This window comes from Bubalus bubalis, chromosome 9, assembly GCF_019923935.1.
Source record: "Bubalus bubalis isolate 160015118507 breed Murrah chromosome 9, NDDB_SH_1, whole genome shotgun sequence".
Classification (NCBI taxonomy): domain Eukaryota; kingdom Metazoa; phylum Chordata; class Mammalia; order Artiodactyla; family Bovidae; genus Bubalus; species Bubalus bubalis.
In genome coordinates this window covers 98,766,017-98,784,416 of record NC_059165.1, presented here as the reverse complement: position 1 = coordinate 98,784,416, position 18,400 = coordinate 98,766,017, and the positions used below count along the sequence as shown (strand labels likewise).

At 48.2% G+C, this 18,400-nt stretch overlaps 1 protein-coding gene, 1 long non-coding RNA gene and 1 other non-coding gene across 10 annotated transcripts in view; 2 read left to right on the top strand and 1 right to left on the bottom strand.

The window, feature by feature from the left end:
- Positions 1–18,400, top strand: part of CACNA1A (calcium voltage-gated channel subunit alpha1 A) — a 255,543-nt gene that overhangs the window by 159,003 nt on the left and 78,140 nt on the right. For all 8 annotated transcript variants that reach the window (XM_044948208.2, XM_044948206.2, XM_044948210.2 and 5 more), the window contains 8 exons: positions 2,638–2,750; positions 3,954–4,066; positions 4,214–4,345; positions 4,649–4,721; positions 6,956–7,073; positions 7,200–7,267; positions 10,780–10,886; positions 12,784–13,596. In XM_044948208.2, the coding sequence (XP_044804143.2) occupies positions 2,638–2,750; positions 3,954–4,066; positions 4,214–4,345; positions 4,649–4,721; positions 6,956–7,073; positions 7,200–7,267; positions 10,780–10,886; positions 12,784–13,596 (1,537 nt within the window). The remainder of the gene's footprint in view (positions 1–2,637; positions 2,751–3,953; positions 4,067–4,213; positions 4,346–4,648; positions 4,722–6,955; positions 7,074–7,199; positions 7,268–10,779; positions 10,887–12,783; positions 13,597–18,400) is intronic.
- Positions 1,234–1,306, top strand: TRNAQ-UUG. Its single transcript has one exon. It is a non-coding gene; the product is annotated as a tRNA-Gln (tRNA).
- LOC123335163 lies at positions 11,297–13,099 on the bottom strand. The gene is made up of 3 exons (XR_006553540.2): positions 12,959–13,099; positions 12,681–12,882; positions 11,297–11,910 (listed from the first exon to the last, which is right to left on the bottom strand). It is a non-coding gene; the product is annotated as an uncharacterized LOC123335163 (long non-coding RNA).

Below are 18,400 nucleotides of genomic sequence, written 5' to 3'. Positions count from 1 at the left end.
CCATGCTCATCAGGTACCCTGGGTTCTCAGTGCCTGCTCTGCCCCCAACTCTCCATGTGACCTTGGACAAATTATTACCTTTATCCATCAAATGAAGACATCTTCAATTATTGCTGCTGCCGTTTAGTTGCTAGATGTGTCCGACTCTTTGCGACCCGTGGATTATACCCCGCCAGGTACCTCAGTCCATGGCATTTCCCAGGCAAGAACAATGGAGTGGGGGCTTCCCTGGTGGTCCAGTGGTTAAGAATCCGCCTTCCAATGCAAGGGACACAGGTTCCATCCCTGGTCAGGGATCTAAGATCCCACGTGCCATAGGGCAAATAAGCCCATGCTGCACAACTAGAGAGAAGCCCCCACACATCATAACTAAGACCCAGCACAGCCAAATAAATAAATGATTTTTTTAAAAAAAGAACAGTGGATTGGGTTGCCATTTTCTTCTCCAGGAGATCTTCCAAACCCAGGGATTGAACTTAGGTCTCCTGCTTGGCAGGCAGATTCTTTACCACTGAGCCACCTCTTCAATTATATGGCACTCTTTTATTTTTATTTTATGTGCCACTAAGAAATGAAACAATGCTACCATCTAAACTAGGGCAGGCTGATTTTAAATTACACCCCAGTTTTGGAGATGTTAAAACATGAACAAAAATATGTGTCTTGTAATCAATGAAGTGTAGTCATTTCTCTGAGTCTCACATTTCTCTTCTATACTTGGGAGAAATTGGATTTGATGACCCTGAAACTTCTTCCAGATCCACCAGTGCTTAGAGGTCAGTAATTCTCTCAGGTCTTGTGCATCACCACCTCTCATGATTCCATGGTAACTGGGGAACAAGCATCTTGGAAATTCTTACGTCCTCCCCGAATTTCTTCTGGGGGCTTTTGGAATGCATCAGATGTTACAGACAGATTTTCTCACTGACGTTTCAGTCTTGGGGGCTCTGGAGACCCTGGAGTTTCCCTCAGACACTGAAAGCTCCTTGGGGTCCTAAAACTAAGGGAAAGTTCAATAATCAGGAATGAGTGGGAAAGACCTTGACAGTCAGTTCAAATCACCTCTTAAAAGAAGGATATAGAGACTTCCTTGGTGGTCCAGTGGCTAGGACTTGGCACTCCCAATGCAGGCAGTCAGGGACCTAGATCCCATGTGCTGCAACTAAAACCCAATACAGCCCAATAAATAAATAAATTTATTAAAGTTGATTTAAGAATGATATACTGTGGAATTCCCTGGTGGTCCAGTGGTTAGAACTCAGCAGTTTGACTGCTGAGGGCCCAGGTTCAGTCCCTGGTCAGGGAACTAAAGTCCCACAAGCTGCATGGCACAGCCAATAGAATAAAATCACAAAGAACTAGAAAAAAGTCTTATACCATTTTAAAAAAGAGTGATATGAGTGATATAACAAATACTCTTCACCTTCAAACAGAGCTAGCTATGTGACCAGAATGGAATTCTTAGAAGTTTGAGGCCTCTGTCTTCAATTTCTATATGCTTTCTTCCTCTCAGAATCTCTCCTTACCTCTCCTTCCCCTTTGAAAGGTGACTGCTCATGCCCTTCCTGACCACTCATCTTCCTACCCCACCAAGAAAGCCCTCTCAGAAAAGGAGTTGCTATTAACCATTTCTTTGCTGGAGCGAACAAATACTCATAGTTACCTCTTCCCAAGGCAAAATTTTCACCATTATGCATTCTCATCGAAAAACAAAAGGCTTTGTCTTACATCAAGATTTTTAGACATTAGCAAGACAGGATTTCTAGGGGACATCTAATGAGTTTTCCTAGTTGGGAGAAAAGCCATGCCTTAGATTGGTTGCCTTTGGCACTCCCAACTAAGTCCCTAACACAAGGATTACAAATAGGACACTGTTACGATTTCCATTAATATTTCTATTATTCCTTTGGCGCTCAAGCATATAAAAGCAGTTGAGTCATAATTCTTATGTATTATTACATAATTCTTAGTAATAATACTTTGTTAGTTGTAGAGTTAGTTATTAGCCAGTTAGTTCATTCATTCATTCGTTTCTTTTTAATTAATTTTTATTGGAGTATAGTTGCTTGTTCATTTTAAAAACATAGGAAAATGTATAAAATAAACAATGAGGCTCTACTGTATAGCATAAGAAACTATATTCAATACCTTGTAATATCCTATAATGGAAAAGAATATCTATAAACACACACATATATATGTATGTATAACTGTATCACTTTGCTGATTCAATTATATATACCTGGAATAAGCGTGCGTGTACAGTTGCTCAGTCATGTCCAGCTCTTTGCAACCCCATGGACTACACTCCACCAGGCTTCTCTGTCCATAGGATTCTCCAGGCAAGAATACTGGAGTGGGTTGCTATTTCCTTCTCCAGGGGATCTTCCCAACCCAGGGATCGAACTCGCATCTCCTACACTGGCAGGCAGATTCTTCACCACTGAGCGACCTGGGAAGCCCATACCTGAAACAACTATACTTCAAATTTAAATTTTCTTAATTAATTTTTAAAAAACCATAGTAAGCACCCAGGAACCCACCAGCCAAGGTTTCACTTAATATGTACATCAGAGCCACCTGGAAGCTCCCTCCACAAATCTAATCTCCTCTCTGTTTCCCCTCTTCCCTTTCTAGACTATGCAGAATTCATTTTCTTAGGACTCTTTATGTCCGAAATGTTTATAAAAATGTACGGGCTTGGGACGCGGCCTTACTTCCACTCTTCCTTCAACTGTTTTGATTGTGGGGTAAGTGCTCTGGTTTCTAAGGAGTTCATTCCCCAGCTGATGTGCTTAGAATGGTTGATACCTGGGGACACAGGAGAGAGAGAAGTATGGTCATGCCTGGGTATGACAGATCCTGCTGAGTGCAAAGGGAATCAGAGGATAATCCCCAACTTTGATGAGGATACAGAGCTCTCAGAACCCTCCCCAACCACTGCAAGTGGGAGGGGAAATTTACAGACCCATTTAGGAAAGTAAGGGATGACCTGGAGAATCCACTTCTGGGGATTCACTCTAGAGAAACTTATGCAGACACCTAAGAGACACATACAACAATGCCTTGAGCGGCTTCACTAGTCCCAAGCCAAATGACCCAAATCTCCCTTTGCAGTAGGGTGGATAAATAAGTTGTATATAAATAATGCAATTCTCTGTACCAGCGAGAGGCAGCCAACAGTAGCCACACCCATCAGCCACATGGTATCGCACAGGAGGCAGACAGTGGCAAAACTAGTCCATATAGCATGATTCTGCTCATGAAAGTTCAGACAGACAAGACCAAGCTATATGGATTTCAGAGGATCCTTGAACACTTTAAGGCAAAGACCTCGAAAACATAAGTCAAAGAAGCCAGACATAAAAGGTCACATATTACATAATTCCATTTATATCCAGAACAGGCAAATCTCCAGAGTCAGAAAGTAGATTAGTGGTTGCCAGGGGCTGGGAGGAGGGGGCTGGAGAGTGACTGCTCATGGGTCCAGGGTTTCCTTTGGGAGCGATGGAAATGTTTCAAAAGTAGAGAAGGGTGATGGTTATACACTGTGAACATGCTAAATGCCACTGAATCGTGCATTATTTTAAATGAACCATTCTGGTTTATTTTCTGTTGTGTGAATTTCACCTCAATTTTTTTAATGCAAGGAAATAGTTATTATAAAATTCAGGGTGGTGGCTATGTCTAGGGTTCCCCAGAGGCTTTCAGGGTGCTGACATGCCCTGTTTCTCAACGCAGATGGTGGTTGCATGGGCATTCATTTTGTAATTATGTTTCAGGAATTCTTTGCACTCATGTTAATAAGTTTAAAAAGAGAAGGGATAAGAGGCGTGTGAGACACTCGCTATGATTTCATTTGAGTGGGGGGAGTTGGACTGGGTTCCTGCAAGGTCCAGACCCAGGCACATTTGCAAGGAGCATGGACACAAGACCGGGATCCTCTGTTCTAGGTCATCATCGGGAGTATCTTTGAGGTCATCTGGGCCGTCATAAAACCCGGCACATCCTTTGGAATCAGTGTGTTACGAGCCCTCAGGTTATTGCGTATTTTCAAAGTCACAAAGTAAGTCTTTGGGTTCTCTGGCATCCCAAGGTGGGGATGGGGGCCGGGGCGGGGTCACCTCCTTCCCATGTTGGGGAGATGGGCTCAGCTACTGCCACCCTGGCCCCAGCCTGACCCCAATACCCCAACCCTGGCCTCTCTTGGCAGGTACTGGGCATCTCTCAGGAACCTGGTCGTCTCTCTTCTCAACTCCATGAAATCCATCATCAGCCTGTTGTTCCTCCTTTTCCTGTTCATTGTCGTCTTTGCCCTTCTGGGAATGCAACTCTTCGGCGGCCAGTAAGTGCTCAGCAGCTTCTCTTGACTTCTACTTCCCTGGGGTCCAGCCCAGGGCCTCCCACCCTTACCTTGCTCACTGCCTCCAGAGACCCAGGCCCACCTGCACCACACAGTCTGCCTTCCTCATGGCCTGGATGATGCCCAGTGCACCCACCCAGATGGGCAGGGCCCTGGGTACCACTCAGTATGTCTTTCTAGGGGAAACAGAGATGCTGGCGATGTTGCCCTGGAAACAAGATACTGAGCCAAGCCCTCACACACCTAGGGTGGGACCAACGTGAAATGTTTGTGCCCTCTCCACAGGTTTAATTTCGATGAAGGGACTCCTCCTACCAACTTCGACACTTTTCCAGCAGCAATAATGACAGTTTTTCAGGTACAACCTTCACCCAGTCCCATGAATGCAGGGCCCTATGGAGAAGCACCAGCGTTCATTAGGAGGGGGACAGGAAATGTGGGCAGGAGCCTTTATTGCGGCTCTTCCACAGGAAGAAATGGGTAATCAGGCTTAGGATTGGCTAGTTGGAATAATTTCGGCAAGTCCTGGAGCTGTCTTGAGTTGTATGGAACCTGACCCTGGGCTAATTCCAACAGTAGAATATTGGCCTAAGTGTAGAGCCCAGTAGTGGAGATGGTTTGGAGTGTGGGCTCTGAATTGGTTGGTTTTCATTTTTTAAACCATACCCACAGGCAAATTGTTTACTAACTCTAAGAATTAGCTAGTCCTGACTCCCCCCAGGGTCAGCAAGACCCCTCCCATATGTCAAAGCATCAGAATATAGAAAATAATAGACATCGATAATACACCCTTTTCCCCGTGACTGGAAGACACCCCAATTCCGTGTTCCAAAGCAAACAGATTGACCGTGGGTGGTCCCACCAAACCAACTTCTGCACCCATGTAGGCACATGCCCCAAGGTTTAGAACTGGCCAAGCTGGGACTTCCAGAGCCGTTCCATGTGGGTTCTGTCTCTTTAGAGAACAGAAAGTTTATGGGAAAATGTGACTTCACTCCTCTCTTCTCCTGGGGGAAGGGGAACTTCTGAATGAGACCTGTAGACAGGGGGTTGGAAAGGGAAACCATCCATGAAATTCTGAGCCTTTACATCAATGATTATCGATACTAGTCATCACCACCCATATGTCTTCAGCACAGGGCTTGTTGCCCAAGAGGGATTTTGTCCCCCAAAGACACCTAGAAGTATCTGGAAACATTTTTGGGTTGTCGCAAGTGGAGAGTGGGGGTGTTACTGGTATCTAATGGGAAGAGCCCAAGGATGCTGCTTAACACCCTGCAGTGCACAGGACAAGAGGAAGTTCCCAAACAAGACTGCAAAGCCCTACCTAATGGATTAACATCTTTGGAGTTCTTTCATATTTACTTTATCCTCATGAAAATAATGGGGCTTCCCTGGTGGCTCAGATGGTAAAGAATCTGCCTGCAATGCAGGAGAGACCCAGGTTCGATCCCTGGGTTAGGAAGATCCCCTGGAGAAGGGAATGGCAACCCACTCCAGTACTCTTGCCTGGAGAATTCCATGGACAGAGGAACCTGGCAGGCTACAGTCCATGAGGTCGCAGAGCGCTGGACTTGACTGAGCAACTAACACTCTCACTTTTTTTCACTTTCATGGAAATAACGCAAAGGAGGGAAGCTGGATATTTTTTTAACAACCGTGTAGATCCTGCATACAAATCCCTTTTGCCCTTCCCATGCACATCAGCATCATATCTGTTTGCCAGCACTTGCGTCTCTTTACCTGAGGCTTCCTCTGATCACCTGTACCACCACCATCTCCACCCCCAGATACAGCAGTCCAGAAGTACCAGTGGATATATAGCGAGAGAAATTTACGTCTCACAGTTCTGAAGGCTGGAGGTAGATCAGGGTGCATCCAGGGTTGATTCCAGGTGAGGACTCTCTTCTGGCTGCAGATGACCGCCTTGTCACTTCTCTCACACACAGCAGGGGGAGAGAGGGAGACAGAGAGGCAGAGAGAGACCAAGTTCTCTTCTGTCTTTTCTTATAAAGGCACTAATCCCCTCATTATGGCATTTGTGGTAAAGAACCTGCCTGCCGGTGCAGGATATCTATGTTCTATCCCTGAGCCAGGAAGATCTCCTGGAGAAGGGCATGGCAACCCACTCCAGTATTCTTGCCTGGAAAATCCCATGGACAGAGGAACCTGGCAGGCTCCCATCCATGGCGGTCACAAAGAGTTGGACACGACTGAGCGCACAATCCCCTCATGAGGGCCCCACCATCATGTCTTCAGCTAATCCTAATTCCCTCCCATCTCCAAATAACATCACATGAGGGTTTATAGCCTCAACATATACGACTCAGCCTATAGCAAAATTTCCCTGTCATATCAGAGAAAACCAGAAAGATCTGAAACTCCTCTTCCAGGGTCACTTTTTGCTAGAACACACTGAGAGCTCCTCCATACAAGGACAGCCTTTTCCTCTCGCAAACGGCCAAGACCATCCCCACCCAGAGACAAGGGCCGAGAAAGGGCCCACACGCCAGGTTCCGGCTCCACAGCTGCATCTCTGAGGGGCCCAAGGTTGAGGGGGGGTTGGCTGTGTGTTTCTCCCTCCCCTTTCAGATCCTGACGGGCGAAGACTGGAACGAGGTCATGTATGACGGCATCAAGTCTCAGGGGGGCGTGCAAGGCGGCATGGTGTTCTCCATCTACTTCATCGTGCTGACGCTCTTCGGGAACTGTATCCTCTGGGGGGCGGATGAGCCCGGGGCCTCAGGGAGAGCAGGGCAAGCACAAGGGAGGGGTTCAGGAGTCCCAGATATCAGGGTTCATGTGGCAGTGCTTTCCCTGACTCCAGCGTTTGCAGACACCCTCCTGAACGTGTTCTTGGCCATCGCGGTGGATAATCTGGCCAACGCCCAGGAGCTCACCAAGGTGGAGTTGGTGGGAGAATGTTGCTGTGCAAAGTTACCACCTGCTCATGGCAGATCAGGACCCTGCCAGCCGGGGGGTAGGGTGGGGTGGGGGGACAGGAGCTGGGGTCAGAGCCTTTGTCCCGGCTTCACTGTGCCAGGGAGAAAGGCACCTCCTCCCCCACCCCCAAAATAGACTGTCCCTCATCAAGTGGCTTCTACAGCAAAGGAGGGCGGAGGTGGGGGTGGTTAAGGCAGCAGGGTTGCTGCAGGAAGCAGATGGCAAACTCCACCAGAGTGCCCGTTTATAGGGAGTGGGCAGTGTCGAGGGGCTTCCAAGGAATGCGGCAGCCTCCAGGCGAGCAGGCGCTGACAGCACCCTAAACCCGGAAGGAGGGGACAGATGGAGAGTAACCCAGACAAGGTTCTGAGGCTCAGTGTGTGTCCCCGTGAGCTTGGGAGCTGGCCGGACTTCACCACTGAGCGGCAGCAGTAAAGAATTATATGATGCTCGTGGTTCCAGGTGTAACTGTCATTTCCCTTTGGCAGAGGAGGGGACTGAGGTTCGGAAAGGCAGAATCACCGACCCCAGATGGGATGATAACAGCTGCTATTATTTAAAGCATCATGCTGTATATGTCAGGAGCTCAGCATAATTTGGGGCATATAGGAAGTGATCAATAACAGGAGCCTTTGTAAGTCACTTCGCATGACCAGAGATCCAGAGCTACAGCTCTTCATTTTACAGAGCTGGGAAAGGGAAGGCTAGGATTCAAACCCAGACTTGGCAAGTTCCAGAGCCTGAGTTCTTTACCCACACACCCTGCCAACTTTCATTTGAGCCCCAGCTGAGCAGGTAACGATCAAAATAAAAATTAACAACAACCAAAGGAAATGTGATGGCCCCTCTCATATGCCAGACACCAGAAAGCATAAGAGATAGGGAGTAACTGTTATCCCCATTTTGCAGATGGGAAAACTGGGGCCCAGAGAGGCCAGGACCTTGCCACATAGCTAGGAACTGAAAGAGCAGAGGTGTGATCCCTCAAAGAGCAGAGCACAGTAAATGAAATCAGAAAGGAATTTGGGGTGTGAGGGTATGAACTGTTCATGTGAGGAAGCAGCCCAGTTTTCATTCATGGTATTGGATTATTTGGGCAAAATCTTATGCCAAATGCCCTTAGGGCAGCCCTGTACTCCCTGGGATTCAGGTCCACCTCAGCTAGGCACAGAGAAGGCAACATTGCTTTCAGGAACACAGCTTACGCCCTTGGGATAGCCCCTGAGCAGGGCTGCTAGGAAGGGTTAAATGGGTACTGCACTGCACAAGGGAAGTCGAGCACCTTTTTGCAGTTTGAGGGGAAGCTGTCTGGAACAAAGGCATGTTAGGAGGTGGTCATGGTCTAGCCCAAGTCTTTCACCTGCAGCCCTATCACATTAAGAGAACATACGCAGAATCATTCAGGAGGGCCAGGCCTGGGACCTGCCTCAGCTTCACCGCCCCATCCCCCACGCCTTAAGGTACACAGGCCATATTCAGGGAACTGAACTGAACTGAGAAGACTTTGCCAACCGTCCATCTGCCAGCCATGGCAGGAGGGAGAGAGAGTTTCCCAGGCCCAGCCCTGACTGGAGGAAAAACGGAAATCTCTGCCACCCCCTAGCATACGGCCACAGTCCTGGCCACCATGGGGCTGACTGGCGTCACTGTTCCAGGGGCTGATTTCAACCATGAGCTCATCTAGGTTCCAAGACCCCATCCTCAAGGGCTGTCGTGGGGGAGGGGGTGCCCCAGGAGGGTGGGGAGAGAAAGGAGAGAGGGAGAGAGAGAGAGAAAGCTCATTGCCTGTGAAATGTCATCCAGACCCTCATTCTTCCCTTCGTTTATTCCACAAGCATTTCTTGGGTATTTAAAATGTGGCAGGGACCCCACTCAGCCCCTGATGTGGTTAATTTTTTTTGATTGAGGTATATTTGATTTATAATGTATTAGTTTCTGGTGTACAGCAAAGTGATTCAGTTACAAACATAGATTATTTTTCATATTTTTATTATAGTTTATTAGAAGGTTTTAACTATAGTTCCCTGTGCTGCATCATAGGACCTTGTTGTTAGGTTTTTATCTCATTTAGCCCTCACAGAAAACCTCATAGGCAAATTCTCTGAGCCCCATTTTACAGACTTTGTTATTCATTGAAAAGCATTTATTGAGCACCTGCTGTGAACAGGGCCTGGTCTAGGGGCCAGGGAAATAGCCAGGAATAAAACAGACAAATCTCTGCCTTCGTTGATATTCTAGCAGAAGAGATAGACGAGAAAGAAACTTGTCAGCTAGTAATAAGTGCTAAGGAGAAATATGAAGTAGGGAAGTCTAGGAGTTGAAATTTTAGATGAAGATTGTGAGGTACAAAGAAAGACTTCGTCCAAGGTAAGCAGAAAGTGGAGGGGCTGCTATTTGAATCCAGACGGATCCAGAATTTGTGCTTCTAACCATATGCAGCACGGCTTGAACTCGAGCATGTTTCAGACTCACCTGGGAACTTGTTGAAAACGCAGATGCTGGGGCCTGGGCCAGGTTCTTCAGGAGGCCTGGAAATCTGCATTTGTGCATTTGCAGTGTATCCGAGGCAAGTAGTCCAGGGACTCAGCTCTGAGAAATGCTTGGATGTGATGCCAGAAAGAGGGGTGGACTTGGGAGAGCGGGGTGGCCAGTCGAGTCCCATCCCTGTGTTGTCACTGACACAGAGTGTCCTGATCTGACCATTTCCGAGGTGGTAAGGTTGCTTCTTGCCCCAGAGATCCCAGTGCAGTGGGGGAGGTGCCCTGCCACTGCATGATCTTGCTTATTAGCGGGTTTGTCTCTGGCCATTTCTTTCTCGTTGCTTTTTCTTTGCTTTTTCTTTGTTGGCTTTTCTGTTTTACGAATGAGGCCCTGCATGAAGGCTGAAGAAGGATTTAAAGCCCCAAAACGTCTTTTTCTGTATGTATTTTATAAAACATCTTCCCCCATCCTCCTCCTCTCTGAACCTAACCGGCTGAGAATCTAAGTTCCTCTCCTGATTCCCCTTCTGGAGGCTGTTGGCAGTGCATGGGATGGGCTGTGGGTGCCAGATTTTTCTGCACGTGGGGGCTTATTGGTGTTTTATTTAAAGTCTTGGTTCAGAGAGCTTAAATGACCCAGGAAGTAGAATGAGAGGAAAATCTTTGCATTAATTTCCAGCTCGTTGAGACAGAGTTACAGAAAAATCTCCATTGTGGGAAAGGAAGGCAGTCTTTTTCCTTTCCTTTTCTTCTGTGTGTTAAAATAGGGTTCAGAATGAGCTGGATATCAAGCCTGGACATGAAGGGGATAGCCGTACACGTAACCAATGAGTATACATTCCGATTAGGGGGCCTCAGCTCTGATGGGTTGATACCCAAGCCAGACCTGTTTGTAAATATCTCAAATGATGCCCCTGGTTAACAGCAGGGTCAGAGATGCGGCCCCAAGGCCCAGTTCATAGTTTGTGAACAGGGATCCTATGTGCCTTTTAGGATGAACAAGAAGAAGAAGAGGCTGCCAACCAGAAACTCGCCCTCCAGAAGGCCAAAGAGGTGGCAGAAGTGAGTCCTCTGTCTGCAGCCAGCATGTCCATAGCTGTGTAAGTGCCGCCAAGTCTGAGATGCTCTCTGGGCTCCTCAGCCTCTGCACCCGCCCAGTCAAGGACTTGGGGGCAGGGAGCAGTCCCTAACTGCGTTGAGCCTTAGGAAAAAGTACTTCTGCCCCCCCACCCACTTTCAGTCAAGAAATAGTTAATAACACGTACTATGTACCAGACACTGTTGCTGGAAATACAGCATTAAAAAGAGGTTGAGGTGTATAGGGAGGGCTAGGAGTGGTGAGCGTTATGATGTAAGTGAATTGTCAGGGGTGGTCTCAGGTGACAAAGCCTGAAGAAGGTGAGGGAGGAGCTCATCTCAGGCAGTGGGAACAGCATGTACAAAGGCCCTGAGGCAGGAACATGCCGGTGTGGTTAGGGTACCGGAAAGAAGTCCATGTAACTAAAGTAGAGTGAGTGGGGGTGGAGAAGTGGCAGGAGGTACAGGCAGACAGGTGATGAACAGATCCTGTAGGGCCTTTTGGGCAGTGGGGAAGATGGAAAATTTTGTTGTGAGCCAGGGGAGAAACATGGACAGTTCTTGAGGAGGAATAGGGACTCAGGTGCCCTCCAGGTACTATCAGGGGAGCAAGGGCAAGAGACCAGGTTGGAAAGGACTGCACTGTTCCCTGCAAAAGGGATAATAAGGAATGGACCAGGGTGGTGCCAGAGCAGGTGATGGGTATAGCTGAATTTTAGACAGGTCGTGAAGGTAAGAGTGAACAGAATTTGCTAGTGGATCAGAGGTGGTCAGGTGGTGAGAGTTAAGGTGTTTTGATTAAAGAAAGATTCATTAACACTGCTGCTGCTGCTGCTAAGTCACTTCAGTCGTGTCTGACTCTGTGCGACCCCATAGATGGCAGCCCACAGGCTCCCCCATCCCTGGGATTCTCCAGGCAAGAAGACTGATACACCGATATTCTGAATCGTGCCTTTGTTGGGTAGTCCCGGGACTTTGCAACACTGTGGGGCAGTGCATCACTGGACAATGTAGAGGGGGCTTTTTTCCCAGAAAGCAAGGAGGTGGCTGTGAAAGGAGAACACAGGGAGATACATGCTCAGACATGGAAGCCCATAGGAGGTGATGGTCTGTATACAAATATAGATACACACAGAATGCCTGGAAAAATCTGAATGTTCGAGGGCTTCAGTTGGCACCCCCAGCAACAATCCCACTGGTGTTTTTCACCATCTCCATAGATAGACACTGTCTCAAGACTCCCAAGTGCCTATGCAAGGGTTTCCAGAACCTGCTGCAGGTCAATATTCATTATGATTGGCTGTCTCAGAGATTAAGAGTATTCTAAACATCAGGACCGCCCCCAGGGTCCCTGTACTACAACTTGAAGAGGAATAGAGAGGTCAGTCGATGAACATACACCTGACTGAGACCCCCATTAGCCAGGCCAGGATACCTTACTAGACCAAGATGCCCACCTGGGCTGAGACTCCTGTAAGGCTGAGATGACCAACCAGGTTGAGTTTTCCACACATGTTAAAACACCTAGTTGGGTGGAGATACCCAGCCAAGTCAATATATCCCACCTGGGCCAAGAGACCTCCCCTGTACCCAGGTCAACATGCCTTTCTGGGCCAAGGTACCGACACAGGTGGAGATGCCCACTAGGCCGTTATACCCACCTGGGCAGAGATGCCCACTTGGGTCAAGATGTCTGTCTGGGCCAAGGTACCTGCCTGAGCAGAAATGCCTACCTAGGTCAAGATGCCCACTGACATAGGTATCTGGGTGAAAATGCCCACTTGGAGCAAGACATCCACCAAAGTGGAAATACCTACTGAGCTGAGATGTCCACCTGGGCCCACACTCCTCTTGGCCTGAGTGGCCCTTGCAGGCCACGACGCCCAGCAGTTCCATAACCCCGGCACAATTTCTTTACAGGAAGGAACAACAGAAGAACCAGAAGCCCGCCAAGTCGGTGTGGGAGCAGCGGACAAGCGAGATGAGGAAGCAGAATCTTCTGGCCAGTCGGGAGGCGCTCTACAACGAGATGGACCCAGACGAGCGCTGGAAGGCCTCCTACGCTCGCCACCTGCGGCCCGACATGAAGACCCACCTGGACCGGCCGCTGGTGGTCGACCCCCAGGAGAACCGTAACAACAACACCAACAAGAGCCGGGCGGCCGAGCCCACGGTGGACCAGCGCCTCGGGCAGCAGCGAGCCGAGGACTTCCTCAGGAAACAGGCCCGCTACCACGACCGGGCCCGGGACCCCAGCAGCTCCGTGGGCCTGGACACCCGGAGGCCTTGGGCGGGCAGCCAGGAGGCCGAGCTGAGCCGGGAGGGGCCTTACGGTCGCGAGTCGGACCACCACGCCCGGGAGGGCGGCCTGGAGCAGCCGGGGTTCTGGGAGGGTGAGGCGGAGCGGGGCAAGGTGGGCGACCCGCACCGGAGGCACGCGCACCGGCAGGCAGGCAGCCGCGAGAGCCGCAGCGGGTCCCCGCGCACCGGGGCCGACGGAGAGCCCCGCCGACACCGGGCGCACCGCAGGCCGGGCGACGAGGGCCCGGACGACAAGGCCGATCGGAGGTCCCGGCACCGCGAGGGCAGCCGGCCGGCCCGGGGCGGCGAGGGCGAGAGCGAGGGCCCAGAAGGCGGCGGCGAGCGGAGGCGGCGGCACCGGCATGGCCCTCCCCTCGCGTACGACGCGGACATGCGCAGGGAGGACAAGGAGCGCAGGCACCGCAGGAGAAAGTAAGTGGAAGCGATGAAAACCAAGGAGTATCAGCTAGCTACCTGGTACCCTCCCGAGCCGCTCATATCAGCTTCTTGCCAACCCGCAAAGATAGATGGCATTGCCATAGCCCATTTCACAGATGGGGAAACAGCTGACTTGCTCAAAGTCACACATCTAATAAGTAGCCTTGAACCCAGGTCATCTGGCTCCAGAAGCTGCAAACTGTCACACCCTTGTATCAGGGAAACTACAAAAACTCTCCCCCAGAATGGTATGGCTCTTGCATGTGCTTGCGGGTCGCCTTGGGCAAGGGACTCCACGTCTCTGGACCTCAGTTTTCTCAATCTGTAAAATGGAGATAGTGGGATTAATTGAGTCATTCCGGAAATTAAATGATGTAGTAGATGGAAAGGGCCTGAAAGCAACCGACACGTAAGTGCTTGGGAAATTTAGATCCTTTTAGCTGTTACTGCGGAGAAGGCAATGGCAACCCACTCCAGTACTCTTGCCTGGAAAATCCCATGGACGGAGGGGCCTGGTGGGCTGCAGTCCATGGAGTCGCTAGGAGTCGGACACGACTGAGCGACTTCACTTTATTTTTTCACTTTCATGCATTGGAGAAGGAAATGGCAACCCACTCCAATGTTCTTGCCTGGAGAATCCCAGGGACGGGGAAGCCTGGTGGGCTGCCGTCTATGGGTCACACAGAGTCGGACACGACTGAAGCGACTTAGCAGCAGCAGCAGCAGCAGCTGTTACTGAGTCAATCATTTTTTGACCTTACATTATTCTGCTGGGGGTTGGGGGACAGGGAACGGTTGTTGAAAAAGCCACTCTGGGTCAGAATTGAAGGATGAGCAAGGTTCAAGGCTTTTGGAGGCATCTCCCAAGCCAGAACCTCACCCAATCAGAAACGACACCCTCTTTTTTATAACAATATTCCGTAACACTACCTAGAAGATCCTACAGTGATTGTACGTTGAGGAACCCAAAAACTTAAATGCTGAAACAGCCAATGATCTTTTATTAATCATCATCCTCTTCTTTTCTATCACCTGCCACTAGGACATCATCTTGGTTGTTTCTTTTTTAAAAAGAAAAACAGTTTTTCTAAGTTTTTGTGTTTTTTCTTTTTTACATTAGGTATTCTTTTTCTCAGGTTTTATTGAGATATAATTGCCAGGCAGCATGGTTTAAGTGTTAGGTTTCCCTGGTGGCTCAGATGGTAAAGAATTCACCTGCAACGTGGGAGACCCAAGTTCGATCCCTGGGTCAGGAAGATCCCCTGGAGAAGGGAATGGCAACCCACTCCAGTATTCTTGCCTGGAGAATTCACTAACACTTTTACTTTAATGGTACAAGTGTAAGGAGTATAGCATAATGATTTAATTTACATACATCAGCGCCATATTGGTTTTTAATAATGTATTTAAACGCTTCTGTTATACTCCATGTATACTACGCTAGTACTTCTCAAAATGTGTACAAGAATCCCCAGGGATCTCGTGAAAATACAGATTCTAAATAAGTAGGTCTCAGATGCAGCCTGAGATTCTGCATTTCTAAGGAGTCAGTGCTGGTTGGGGGACCACACTTTGAATAATGAGACTCTAGAGAACCAAATGAAGCAATTCTTTTTCTTTTTTTAATATTTATTTATTTGGGCTTCCCTGGTGGCTTGGTTGATAAAGAATCTGCCTATAATGCAAGAGACCCAGGTTTGATCCCTGGATAGCGAAGATCCCCTGGAGAAGGAAATGGCAACCCACTCCAGTATTCTTGCCTGGGAAATCCCATGGACAGAGAACCCTGATGGACTACAGTCCATGGGTTCCCAAACAACTGGACTCGACTTAGTGACTTAACCACCATCTTTTATTTATTTGGCTGTGGCCAGGGCAGGGGTGATGGCGGAGGGGGAATCTTCCATTGCAGTTAGCCAGCTTCTCTCTTGTGGCACACAGGCTCCAGAGTGCTCGGGTTCAGTTGTTGCCACGCACCAGCTTAGTTGCCCCATGGCATGTGGGATCTTAGTTCCCCAACCAGAGATGGAACCCACATCCCCTGCATTAGAAGGTGGATTCTTAACCACTGGACTGCCAGGGAAGTCCCCCAGAGTGAAGCAATTCTGATGCAGGCAGAATCACCATGAATGCGATAGGTGCAAATGCCAGCTGCCTCAGGGTGCCAGCAATTCAAATGACATGAGGGAGTTACCGTCAGTGTTGAGATGTTCCAAAATGGTGAAGTTCCGCGTGACTTAGTCTACTCTTCCTTCAGTTTGTCTAATACTTGCATTCCAGGAAGATGCAATGAGTATTTAAAAATGCAGCAGGACTTCCCTGGCAGTGATTGAGAACCTGAATGTCCACTGCAGGGGGAAGAGGTTCCAGCCCTGGTCAGGGAACTAAGATTCCCCCATGCCACACGGTGTGGCCGCAAAAAAAAAATAAATACTTGATGCTGATCTGTAAAACAGGTTAAAACTCAAGGCTCAGGGACCTCCTGGTGGTCCAGGGTCCAGTGGCTAAGACTCTGTGCTCCCAGTGCAGGGGGCCTGGGTTCGCTCCCTTGTGGGGAAACTAGATCCCACTTGCTGCAACTAAGAGTTCACATACCACAACTAAAGATCCCACGTGCCTCAACTAAGGTCTGGCAGCCAAATAAACAAGTGAATAAAGAAAACTTAAAGGTTCAGATCATCACAAGCAGATCTTTCACCTGTGTGAGGGACATTAGAAAGTCGTGAAGGAAAAAGAATAATTCTTCCCCAGTGAGACTGCCTTGCACATGGTAGGATGTTTATATACCTGCCTCTCATTTCCTAAATGTTCACAGTGCCCCCTAGTTATTATGGCATTAGTTCTCCACATAGCTCCACAACAGCCCTCTGAAAAACCATTGTTCCCCAAAAGGGAATAGTGTTCGAGGCTACGAACAACATATGCAAAATCCCCAAGATAGAACAGAAGGAGGCGAGTTTGCAGTTTGGAAGGTAAGGAAAGAGTGGAAGAAATTGAAGGGACGATAATAGGTCAGTAGAATCTTGAGTCCTCCCAGGGAAAGGAGAGGCCACTGGGGGGGGATTTAGGTGGAATAAAGTCTAGCATAGGACTCCATGACTAAGACCTGGAGAAGAAAGTGGCACCCTGGCCGGTATTCTTGCCCGGAAAATTCCATGGATGGAAGAGCCTGGCAGGCCACAGTCCTTGAGGTCACAAAGAGTCAGGCACAACTGAGCAGACACACACCATAATTAAGAACCAATGGGCCACTGGTGCTATTAATATGACTAATATTCCTGTTGTTATCATCCTCATATTTATACCTCCTCCTATCATTGAAGGAGGCAGAATGACAAGGATAGAAAGGGAACACAGCCTGGTGGTGAAGGGCAAGGGTCCTGGAGCCAAGAGGTCACACTGCTGCCCCATTGCTTGCCAGCTGTGTGACTTACAGCGTGTTACTTCCCCTCTCTGGGCCTCCATTTCCTCATCTGTAAAATGGGGATAAGAACGGTACCTACCGGGACTTCCCTGCTGGTCTAGTGGTTAAGACTCTGTGCTTCCACTGCAGTGGGTGAGAGTTCGACCTCTGGTCAGGGAACTGAGGTTCCACATGCCTTGTGGAATAAACAAATTATATTTTTAAAAAAAAGGTACCTACCTCCTAGCATAGATATAAAGTGCAAATGAGTTAATACTTGTAAAATGCTTTAAATAGTGCCTGGCTTATGATCAGTGTTCAGGAAATATTGGCTCTTATTAGTATGAATATGATTACTCGATACTCAAATGTTAACTGTTTTTAGTAATAGCACTAGTAATAAGCATTCAATAAGTTTTAGCTCTTTCTATTGTTACATCGTCATTACTATGAAGACGCTTGTATCAGTTGACATAAAAACCAACTTTAAATCCATAGCCTTTAGATTGTTCACTTAAACTGCCTCTTTTTACAGATGGGGAAACAGGCCCAGAGAGGGAAAGGTGTTCCTGAAGCGGGGAGCCAGCCGATAGTAGAAGTGTGATAACCCAACTTTCCTGAATCCCATAGGTGGCCCTTGCTCCCCCTTCTCTCCAAGTACTTCCCCACCTCTACCCCCAAATCCACACCAGGAGGGCTCTGCTCACTCCTTTATTAATAGATATGTCAAATGCCCTGGCCAGGAGAGGCGTTATTCATTTGGCTGATAAAAAAGGTTCTAATGCTCACTGGAAATAAAACTTCATAAAGATTCAGACACTTTTAAAGAGAAAGAAAAAAAAAAAAGAAAAGCCATTCGTCTGCTTGGAAAAAAAAAAGAGGGATTTCCCTGGTGGTCCAGTGGTTTAGACTCCACGCTTCCTCTACAGGGGACACAGGTTCCATCCCTGATCAGGGGAACTAATACTCCACATGCCATACAGTGCAGCCAAAAAAAAAAAAATCCACATATAGCATTTGGAACAATGCGTGGTAGAGAATAAGGTCTCAACGATCTTAGCTAATATTATCCCACATGCCGCATGGCATGACCAAAAAAAATAAGAATGGCGAAGATAAAATTTTATTCAAGGACACAGAATACTAAAAGACATTTCAGTTCTATATTATGACAAAGCCAATGACCCCAACAGTCCTGCCTCATGCATTTCTGCTCTTGTCATTCCTTAGGTCTTCCCCTGGACATGCTCTGTGTTTTTGATTCTCTAGAGCATTGACAATAAGTATAATTGTTTTCCTGTAGTCCCAGCCTTACCCCCGCTCCCACATTTCTACTTTCATCTCTTCCTCTTCAGCTTTAACTGTCCCCCTCCTCTGAAACTTTAACTGGCTTCC